Here is an 11,267-nt window from a genome sequence, read left to right as displayed (position 1 = left end):
CCAGCATCTCCCCAGCTGGCTCCCTTTCCTGTTTACATCCGGACCTGGACTCCGGACGAAGACTGGGGCTGACTTGCCTGCACTGAGATGTCAAGGTGGGGAGAAGGCGGGGCCAGGGAAGTCGCGCTGGAAAAGAGGCAGAGTCTCTTAGGAAGCAGGCTTCCGTCTAAACGAGAGGATGGAGACCCCAGCGCACGCATTCACACATTCCGGCTGGGGAAACAGGGCCCGACAGCGCCTTCGCTAGAAAGATGGCCGTTTATTTCAGAGTACACCCAACATTCATTTCTGTTTGCCCCAGAAGAGTAGCAGCAGGGCCTGGAGCCTGAAGGGAACATGATAGCAGGATGCGAGAGACCGGTCCGGAGGCGATCTAGGAGAACATTGAACGCGCCCCCCATCCTCCCCCCTTTCCTGGCTGGAACGGCGAGGCTCACTCCCTTGGCTGCGCACAGGAGAGGCTGGTCAACAGGCCACCACAAATCCTGCTGCTCCAGAAGAGTTCCTCCCCTGGAAAAAGAGAGATCCCAGTCCATGCGTACAGCGGTCCAGGCCTCGGCGGGGATATTGCTGCTGGAGATTAAGGGAAGGATGAGACGGAGGGTGCCAGCTCTTGCAGCCCCTGGCTTTGGGGGGCAAAGTCTGTGCCGCACCCTCGGGTGTGGCTGTCACCTCCAGAGCGGCCGAGGAGTCCGTTTCTGCGGGCAGTGTGGCTGTCCCTCGAAGGCGCCGGCGTCACTGCTGCTTGGAGCGAGGCCACAGGCGGCTTGCAAGGGAGCCCAGGAAGAGCTGCTGCTTCTTGTGCTGGGAGAGGTCAGAGAGGCGTTGCTGCTCTTCCTGCGAAAGGACAGGCGACACAAACGGGAGCCTGGTCACCACCAAGGAAGGCTGCTGCCCTGAGCCCTGCCGATCCCATTCCCCTACATGTGGACGGGTCAAGGAGGCTAGCAGAGTAACTCAGCAGCCTGGCTCACCTGCCACGTTCAGCCAGAGACTTGTTTTTAAACTGCCTTCGTGCAGATGATCAGCAAACCTTGGTTGCTTGCCCAGGGTGGGTTCGGAGAAAAACAAACCGCAAGCCCAGGATCAAATGACAGGGCAGGGCAGACTCAGGCGCTTGTTTTGTTTGCAGAACCACAGCAGGGGAGGGGAAGAGCTGCGTGAATTATTATTTTTTGCTGCATGCACCAGCATGGTGCTCACGTCACAGTAAACTATGGTTTGATTTAAACTGTGGTTTAATGTGAGGTTGAACTAGGCCAATGCATGGAGAAGGCATTCTGCAGATCCTCTGAGGCACTTGCCTTCCCTTGATCCGCTGGAGAGGAGAACCAACCAAGAAATGGTGGTGGAAGAAATTATCTGGGACCCCGCTATCTGCAAAAGCCACACTCAGACTAAGATCTGTATTGAATGTGGGCTCTTTTTTTGCAGTATTTTGCCCACTGGTTTGGCCTCACCAAACGAGATGGTAGTGTTACCACAACGAGCTTTGAACATTCTAAGTAAGCTAAAATATTTATACTTTATTAGCAGGGAAACCAGGATTTCCCAACGAAGCGACTGGGACGGTGACTGCAGTCCCAGCTCCCTGAATGTGTTCAAGGGCTTCACCAAAGCAGTAGCAGCCTCCCCCACCCAAAGACAAAGCCCCCAGCCCTGGCTCTGCACTCCTCCTCACCTGTTCCAGCTGTGACTGCCTGCGCTTGAAGGCCTCCAGTGGGTCCTCTTCCAAGGAGTAGTTTTCCAGCACGGTCCGGACGTCTTCTACGCCACTCAAGGCAATGGCTGCCAGGCAAGAAGGAGGCAACAAGCATTAAAGGAGAATCAGCCTGGATCATGTACCCATTTCATGTATTAGTGACACCGTAAGAGGGCAGCTTCCTTATGTCCCTGAGTCAGACCATTGCTCCATCTAGCTCAGGACTGTTTACTCTCTCAAGGGCATGGCAAACTAAGGCCCGGGGCCCGGATCTGGCCCAACTGCCTTCTAAATCCGGCCCGCGGACTGTCCGGGAATCAGCGTGTTTTTACATGAGTAGAATGTGTGCTTTTATTTAAAATGCATCTCTGGGTTGTTTGTGGGGCATAGGAATTCATTCTCTCCCCCCCCCCCCCAAATATAGTCTGGCCCCCCACAAGGTCTGAGGGACAGTGGAGCGGCCCCCTGCTGAAAACGTTTGCTGACCCCTGCTCCAGGGTTTCAGGCAGGGAGCCTTTCCCCAGCCCCAGCCTTGGCAATGAAGAAGGCAGAAGATGGGTCTCCTCCTGGGTTTCCTGTGTTCCACCCAGCAGTGCCCACACGCCATGTAGCTCCTCTCTGCAGCGGCAGGAGTCAGAAATTTGCTGTGTTTTGAAACAGGAGATTGTCTGGCCTTGACGTTCTGCACCCTGACACTGCCATGAATATGAGGAGCAGGCACTCACTGAATACCCTTGGGCAGGGATGAGGATCCTACAAATGCTTTGGGGTTGTGCCACGACCTATAGCCCAGCTTTTCTCAACCTTGGTGTCAGAGCTGGCTCCGGGTCCCAGCTCACCAAGGACCAACGCTAGTCGGTAGTACAGTATCAAAGTCTTTATTGAAGAATAGTCTCCATTTCCAAGTCTCAGCGTCCCAGCTCTACGTCTGGACTTTAGACCGGCGAAGCTCTGTCTGAGTCCCCACCCCCTGTGCACCAGTTTAAGACTCTGATCTTACTCCACCTCTTCCTTCTCTCTCTCTTCCTCTGGGTCTTACTACCCCCCGGGGTCTCTTCTCTCCTGGACTCTTCTGATGCAGACGTTGACCCCTCTGACTCCTCCCCCTCTCTTCGGCGGGCTTTAGGACCTGGCTCCCTACCCGGGCTGCCCACCTTGCCGCCCTCCTGTACATTTGAACTTGGCGCGCGCGCGCGTTTAACTTTCCTGATGACCGTTTCCTCGCTCCCTGACGAGGGTGTGGTCACTCCTGCCTCACGTTCTCCCTCTGCCTGCGCGCTCCCTGATCCCAATGCCTTGGACTCCTCCCCCCTACTGCACTCTGGGGGGGACGCTGGTCCGGATTTCCAGCTGCTACTCTCTGAGTCCCCTCTGGCCTCTTCTTCCCGAGGTGTCCCCCTGGGCACTCCCCTTGCCCTGACCGTGGGGGCCCCTTTCTGTGAATCCTCCGAGTCACTGGAGAGACTCAGAGACCTCGGACTACTGTCGTCGCTGACATTTCCTTCAGACTCCTCCCCCTCGCTCTCCGTTTCCTCCCTCTCCTGTGACTCTTCTCCTGAACCCCTGACACTTGGGTTCCCAGGCGTTGCTGGAAAACCCCTCCCAACATCCCTGACTGCTGCCCCTGCTGGCTATGGATGATGGGAGCTGTAGTCCAAGGACATCTGGGAACCCAAGGTTGAGAAAGGCTGGACTAGATAGTTCACGTGGAAGAGAGAACAAGCTTGTTTTCTGCTCTGAAGAGCAGGACTCAAACCAATGGAGTCAAGTTACAAGAAAGAAGATTCCAACTAAACTTCAGGAAAAGTTTTCCAACAGCAAGAGCTGTTTGACGGTGGAACCATCTCCCCCAGGAGGTTGTGGGCTCTTCTTCCTTGGAGGTTTCTAAGCAGAGGTTGGACGGCCGTCTATCATGGATGTTTCAGCCGAGATTCCAGCACTGCAGGGGGTTGGACTAGATGGCCTCTACAATCCCGTAATTCTAAGGTTCTATTTCGGGCGAATGTCTCCTTACTCTTCAGGAAGGCGGCCAGGTCGAAGAGTGTCCGGTCGTCCGAATTCCCGTCCCACTTCTTCAGAGCCATGCCGTTGAAGGGCTGCAGGCGGAACGCCTCCTTCTTGCAGTCCACCACCACCACTTTCGAGGGATCTCTGTTCAGGCAGGAAATATCCTGGCGAGAGGAAGACACAGAGGCAGGCTGGAGGGGTCACCAGTAGACAAGGCTGGCTTCCCCCCAAAAAAACTCAACAGGCGTTTTAGGACGGGCCTGCAAGAAATGCAGAGACTTTCCCAGGTGCAATTGTCCTAGCCTACCTGACAATAAGAGAAATGGGTCAAAGGCCCCGAGAGGTTCAAGAGAGCTTGAAATGGAAACTGCGTCTTGAGATCTAATCACGACCTTTGAATTTCCTGGTGAAAATTCCTCCCTGCCGCCCCCTCCCCCGCCACCCCTTGTTCTGCTTCAGAACTTTGGTTTTTCCTTGGCGTTTTGAGTTTAATACGTAATCTTAATCCAGGTATCCATTTCTGCGATACAGGCACATTAACATTACACAATAACATTAAGATTGCTGTGACTTTGCTTCCCAATAAGGAGCTTCAGGGGTGAGGCGGGGAGAAACTGATTTGAATCTCCCTTGCAATGCGAAACTATTTTCTTTGAAAGAATGAAAGCCATTCCTCTTTCGACTGTCCCATTAAATACTCCACCCCCCCGCCTCAAATGGGCGTTCCTGCTATATCAAAGGCTTCCTCGTTAGAATCGTTCTTTCCTCTTTCCCTGTCCTCAACGCTGCAGCTACAGTACAAGCCTTCTGCAGTTTTACCATCTCTGAGGAACATCAGAACCGCTCCTCACAGCAGGTGGGGGGGGGGGAGAGAACTCCTTGCCCCCTTCCTCTGCCTGCCTGCCTGCCTCCCCCCTCCTCCTCCCCCCACCCCTGCCCCGCTTTCACTTAGGAAAATAGAAAGAAAAGAGAATCCACAACAATCAGAAGCGCACATGCCATGGAGTGAAAAAGACACCCCACAGGCTCCGGGGCAGCAGATGGGAGGTGGAGGGAGGAGGGCAGACAGAAGGCAGGCTGGCTTGCAGCAGCGAAGACGCAAAGCCATCCACACTCTATTGTGGAGCACAGACACAGGGGAACTCGCATTGCGGAACACGAGGAGGGCACCTGCTGCTCCAGCCTTGCGCTCGCCTAGGCTGGGTAGCGGGGCCACGGGTTCGAAACACAGCTGTGGAGGCAGGGCTGCAAGGGAGGCCCAGGTTGCTGCTGCGTAACATCGCTTTGCAAGGAGATGCAGACAGGGAGGACCAGCGTCCCTTTGCCAGAGCCCACTGGGAGCGTCGGGATGTTCAAAAGGTCTCAATCCCTTGCAGTGCATTCCTGTGGATTTTCACTCGCATTAAGCCCCTCTGGAACTTAACCTGTGGCAGTGTGAAGAGTCAAGATTTCAGCACGCCTGTTCTCAGTGATTTTAAGGCAATATCGGAGGAGGCGAAGATCAAGATGCTCAGCCAGCACTCGGCACGCAACTGGTAAAAGGGAAAAGAAATCCCGCAGGTGCTCTCCTCTGTGGGGCTCTGCGTCAAGCCCCAAGCCCACTCTCACCCCGAACTGGCCACAGCTCTCAAAGGAGGCACCGGGGATCCAGTCTGGGAATTGAAGCGGGTCCTCTCGTCGATGCTCGCTAAAGAGCAAACCCTCCCGGAAGTATTAGGTGCCCTTGCAGGGGGAGGGGAGGAAGAAAAAGCAAAATCCTGGTTGTGAAAGACGTAACTTTCCCCCAGGGGGATGACAAGCACAACCTGGTGCCATCCAGATGTCTCCACCCAGAGATAAACGGGCACATGAACACACAAGGCCACAAACACCGCTGGGCGTCTCCCCCCACCCCCCATGGAAAGCCTGGCTGCAAATACCTTCACGTGGTGCCCATCCATGTAGCGCGTGGCATCGCGGAAAAGCCGGTAGGAGATGAACCCGTGAGGGTCCACGCTGTCGATGAGGGGGAAAGCGGTCTGGAATGGAGAAGGGTAAAGCGGAATCACCTCACGTGCCCAAAACATTTCCAGGCTCTGTCTTTGTAACAGTGGGAAGAGCGAGCGAAGGTGCTTTCTATACTGGTTACTATACTGGTTCAGGAGGCCGTACTGGCACATTTATTTCACGAATAAACACACAGCTTGATTACACACACAATGATAAAGAACGTGCCTCGAGGGTCTGACCTGTCTATTCTTGCTGTCACCAGCAAAAGGAACAAGTCACACTGCCTCAGGTCTTGGCCAGCCGTGGGGCACTCTGCCACTAACGGACTTTGCTGTGGCTCCTCATAGGCCAGGGCTGTCGCTTAAAATTCATCTGCTCCAGCTGCAACAAAACAGGTCTCTCCCGGATCGGTCTCCACAGCTGCAGCAGGCGCTGTAACCTTCCGAGAGTTTGATTTCATGCCAAAAGGCGCACACCCCCATTGAGACAGACAGATGCTGACATCCGGTCCAAAACTGGACAAGCCTGCACCACTTCCCAAATACGCTCAGGCTAGGCTTTCCTTCATAAACGTGGACCAGCTACCCAAAAACACCCTCTTTAATGCGTCTGCTCTCTTAGGAAGGGGTCATCAGGTGGTTGTTAAACTGCAAAGCACCACAGATTAAGGCACGTTGTCGCTGGAGCCGCAGCTCTGAACGCAGATAGCGCTTTAGACCTGGGCTTAACAGAATCCCATGTGCTAAGAGCAAACAAGCCAGGCTGCTCCCTCGTCTTCTGCCCACAAGTCTCCTGGCCGCGCTGTTGTTCTCTCCCCACAAGGACAGGCCCACTCAATTAGCACAGTAATAGCCTGGATTCAATGGGCTGAATGGCCGTCCGGCTGGACCCATACATATTCAAATGAGCAGCGGCACGCTCCCCTGTGGGACTCCCCTCCCGCCACTCAAGCGTGAGAAAGGAGACGTGGAAGGGAGGAGGCTTGACGCGGGAGGTGCTGGGCAGGCAGGCAGGCAGGCAGGCCGGCCGGCCCTCTCCTACACGACACAGATTCCTGAGTCCGCTGCAAGGCTTTGGGGACCCCAACCCCAACTGTGGACCCCTGCCAGCCCTTGCACCACGCAGATGTGGGATGTGGCACCTGGCACAGAATTCAGGATGTCAAGAAGCCCAGGGTTTCTTTGTTTTTTAATGAAACAGCAAACTTCTAGTGTTTATGGTTCCTGAGATAAGATGGGTAACAGTCTAGGGTGGAGCTTTCATGTCCTTTCCCCACATCCAACAAAAGCAAAACATGGCAAGTGTGCTCGAGTTGCATGATTTATAATAATAATAAAAATAATAAAATAATAATTTAAAAAATGTTATTTATATCCCACCCTCCCCAGCCGAAGCCCAGGCTCAGAGTGGCTAACAGCAGTAAAAGTAACACAGCATTCTAAAATCAATTCATTCTAAAATCAATTCTGAATCAAATTGATGGCAACCATTGCGCTAGAGGTCTGTGAAGAATTACCAAAGGAGGGGGTCAGGCTGTGCCTTGGCCAAAGGCCTGGTGGAACAGCTCTGTCTTGCAGGCCCTGCGGAAAGATGTCAAGTCCCGCAGGGCCCTAGTCTCTTGGGACAGAGCGTTCCACCAGATCGGGGCCACACCAGAAAAGGCCCTGGCTCTGGTTGAGGTCAGTCTAACCTCCCTGTGGCCCGGGACCTCCAAGATGTTTTTGTTTGAAGACGGTAAGGTCCTCCGTGGGACATACCAGGAGAGGCAGTCCCGAGGTATGTGTAAGTATTTGGGGGGGTGTGTGTTAGTGTATGGGCTCCAGCTTTGATCTGCTTTCTCTGGGCTCTTACATTCCCACAACCCTTTTAAGTCCTTCATTCTTATGACCCCCTTCAAGGCTCTGTATTCTGCTCTGGTCAGACCTCACCTGGAGTACTGTGTCCAGTTCTGGGCACCACGGTTCAAGAAGGACACTGACCAACTGGAACGTGTCCAGAGGAGGGCAACCCAAATGGTCAAAGGCCTGGAAACGATGCCTTATGAGGAACGGCTAAGGGAGCTGGGCATGTTTAGCCTGGAGAAGAGGAGGTTAAGGGGTGATATGATAGCCATGTTCAAATATATAAAAGGATGTCACATAGAGGAGGGAGAAAGGTTGTTTTCTGCTGCTCCAGAGAAGCGGACATGGAGCAATGGATCCAAACTACAAGAAAGAAGATTTCACCTAAACATTAGGAAGAACTTCCTGACAGTAAGAGCTGTTCGACAGTGGAATTTGCTGCCAAGGAGTGTGGTGGAGTCTCCTTCTTTGGAGGTCTTTAAGCAGAGGCTTGACAACCATATGTCAGGAGTGCTCTGATGGTGTTTCCTGCTTGGCAGGGGGTTGGACTCGATGGCCCTCGTGGTCTCTTCCAACTCTAGGATTCTATGATTCTTCTATGATTCTCTCCCACTGTCCAGCCTGCCCTGAGTGGCTGCAGGTAAAGAAGCATCCCTGCAGCCCTCCTTAACACACACAAAAACACACACGCGGGAGGAGGAGAGAGGGTTTGTGTGGGAATGCGCTGCTGGAGGAGGAAAGTGGTGCACACCTATGTTTCTGCCTAGGCAGAGCCATCTTTGTTTCCTGGGATCAGGGTCCCAGGGTCAGAAGCTGACTCCGCCTTGCTGTAGCTCCAGGACTACGGAAGCCAAGCCATGCCTGGCAGGGGGCAGCGACAGAGCACTCACCATGCCCGTTTCAGAGGTGAAGATGACGATTTCAAAGAGAGGCGCCAACTGCTGGAAGAGGTTGTCAATGCCTGGTCTCTTCTTGAAGCGCCAGCCGGTCACTAACTGAGGGAGGGAGGGAGAACAGCGTCAGGGCGGTTGGGGTACAAGAGGCAAGAAAGTAGAGCCCTGGGAGAAAGATACAGAACCAGCTGCACAGAAAGAGCGCTTGCCAACCAGCACAGATCAATGCTGGCAGGAGACCAGGAAAAGTCCATGACCCGTCCCCAAATACGAAGGCAGCTCTTACTGCATATCCCAGCTACTGCACTGCAAACAGGAGGGCAGGAAGCAGTCCTCTGTGCTGTCCGTCAAGGGATAGGCTACCATATCACTTAATCTGACCAAGTAACACTCAGGTGGGGGGGGGGAAACGAGTATGCTTGCTACACCTCCCTAAATGCTGCCCCAGGATGGATACGCACCGACCATTCCGGATGAAGGAGAACATCTGTGAGTTCGATGACTAGAGTGTAAGGGGGCTGGTAATAGGGCTCCTTCAGGGGGTCTGGAAGCAGCTTAGGACTGGTTGGCTCTATGATCATCTGCAAGAGACACAAAGAAAGAGCAGCAGCAGCAGTTAAAAGAGCGGAGGACAGACCCTTAGAATCCTAGAGTTGGAAGAGACCACCAGGGCCATCGAGTCCAACCCCCTGCCAAGCAGGAACCACCATCAGAGCACTCCTGACATATGGTTGTCAAGCCTCTGCTTCAAGACCTCCAAAGAAGGAGACTCCACCACACTCCTTGGCAGCAAATTCCACTGTCGAACGGCTCTTACTGTCAGGAAGTTCTTCCTAATGTTTAGGTGGAATCTTCTTTCTTGTAGTTTGGATCCATTGCTCCGTGTCCGCTTTTCTGGAGCAGCAGAAAACAACCTTTCTCCCTCCTCTGTGTGACATCCTTTTATATATTTGAACATGGCTATCATATCACCCCTTAACCTCCTCTTCTCCAGGCTAAACATGCCCAGCTCCCTTAGCCGTTCCTCATAAGGCATTGTTTCCAGGCCTTTGACCATTTTGGATCCTTTGGGGCATCCAACTTAGAGGTTACCACAGCGTAAGAGACAGAGGTTAGGCTGTCTCTGTCCACATAGGGCATGGGTAGGCAAACTAAGGCCCAAGGGCCGGATCAGGCCCAAGTGACTTCTAAATCTGGCCCGCGGACAGTCCAGTACACCTTCTTTCCCTCTCCCTCACACTGCGGCGGCTCTTACCACCCTCCCTCCTCCTGGCTTCTCCCTGCCCTGCCTAGAGGAGGAAGGGGGCTGGGCTCTGTTGGTGCCAGCCCCTCTACAGAGCTCTTTTGCGCACCACTCACTGTCCCTCTTTCATTCCCCCTCCCCAAACTATAGTCCGGCCCCCCACAAGGTCTGAGGGACAGTGGACTGGCCCCCTGCTGAAAAAGTTTGAGGACCCCTGACATAGGGGCACAGTAGGGCTACCAGCCAAAGCTAATGGAGTTTAATTACTTTCTAACTATAATCTTTCATTATCTGATGACACCTTCAGTTCTGGTCTGGTAAAAAGGAAGGAAATAATTAACAGCAGCCGCCGCCGCTATTCTGGATCTGCATACTGAGGATCGGATCGGATCCAGACTGCTTCAATTATGTCCAAACAGTTGTTCTGATCTGTACATTTTATTACTTCTTTCAATTAAGCGGAGAAACACAACACAAGAGTACACAGCGCAAGTTTTTCTTTTCTTTGGAAAGACCTTCAAACTTTGCAGTTCGTTTTAAAGCCAGTCTTCATGGTATCCAGACCGAAAAGCCAAGGTGCGTTCTTGCAGCTGCTACAAGGATAAAGTCTTTGTAGAGCGGACTCCCCCCCCTCCCCCAGCTGTGCCTGGCGACGGTCCTTAAAAGGAACATGAGCGCCCAAGCAAAGCAAAGCTGTCGGGCTCAAAGCAGCTTGCACGCTGGCAATGGCAGAGTTCAGGCCAGCGATTTTATCACCCTGGCGGCAGATGGGATTCTCAGCGCACAGCAGCGGCAAGAGGCACAGAGGTGCTGATAGCAAAGCAATAGCCCAGGAGCAGAAGCCATACAGATACTGTCACAAAAAACTCAAGGCCCGACAGGCTTGGTGACTGGTGGTTTGCTTCCTTTTTTAACCAGTCCATCCACCTGCACACACTTCAATCTCACAAGGGTCGTTTGGGAAGAGAAGACTGAGAGGTGATATGACAGTCATCTTCAGATATCTGAAGGGCAAGCTTGTTTTTTTTGGGGGGGGGGTTGCTGCTCAAGAGGGCAGAAACTGAGCCAATGGATTCAAATCACAAGAAAGGAGATTCCAACTGAACATCAGAAAGAACCTTCAGTAGGGAAGAGCTGTTTTGACAGTGGAACACACTCTCCTGGAACCTGGGCTCTGTTTTTTAAGCAGAGGCTGGATGGACATCTGTCAGGGGTTCTTTAGCTGCGATTCCTGCATTCCTGTGTGTAAGACTTGGCTTAAATAAAACTAGCTCATCGGTAAGATGCCCGGAGTCCATCTTCAAATATCACTTATAAGTTCTGAGCTGTGTGTGTGTGTGTGTGTGTGTGTGTGTGTGTGTGTGTTTTGTGTGGAAAAGCAACAACTGTTTTCAACATACAAACCCATAATAAGCCATGACATTGGCTTAAATGCAGAGCATAAAGCCGGCAGATAAAAGAGTTCAGAGCCACTGGCACACGCGCACAAAGGCTCTGGGTGCCCCTGGGCTGAAATCAACAAAACTGCCGCGTAGAATTCAGAGTAGCAGCACCCATTTGCAAACAGGTGCTTCAACGGGAGAAAACAAAAC

At 53.0% G+C, this 11,267-nt stretch overlaps 1 protein-coding gene across 1 annotated transcript in view; it reads right to left on the bottom strand.

The window, feature by feature from the left end:
* Positions 1–239: 239 nt before the first annotated feature.
* The window catches only part of TIMM50 (translocase of inner mitochondrial membrane 50), a 35,213-nt gene continuing 24,185 nt past the window's right edge, over positions 240–11,267 (bottom strand). Inside the window, exons 6-11 of the mRNA XM_083455696.1 lie at positions 8,894–9,013; positions 8,430–8,534; positions 5,629–5,727; positions 3,717–3,873; positions 1,682–1,788; positions 240–837 (exon numbers count right to left, since the gene is read on the bottom strand). Coding sequence (XP_083311822.1) covers positions 736–837; positions 1,682–1,788; positions 3,717–3,873; positions 5,629–5,727; positions 8,430–8,534; positions 8,894–9,013 — 690 coding nt within the window. The 3' untranslated portion in view covers positions 240–735. The remainder of the gene's footprint in view (positions 838–1,681; positions 1,789–3,716; positions 3,874–5,628; positions 5,728–8,429; positions 8,535–8,893; positions 9,014–11,267) is intronic.

The sequence above is a fragment of the Podarcis tiliguerta genome, assembly GCF_965153285.1.
Source record: "Podarcis tiliguerta genome assembly, chromosome: 8".
In the NCBI taxonomy this organism is placed as follows: domain Eukaryota; kingdom Metazoa; phylum Chordata; class Lepidosauria; order Squamata; family Lacertidae; genus Podarcis; species Podarcis tiliguerta.
This window is presented reverse-complemented; position numbering and strand designations above follow the sequence as displayed.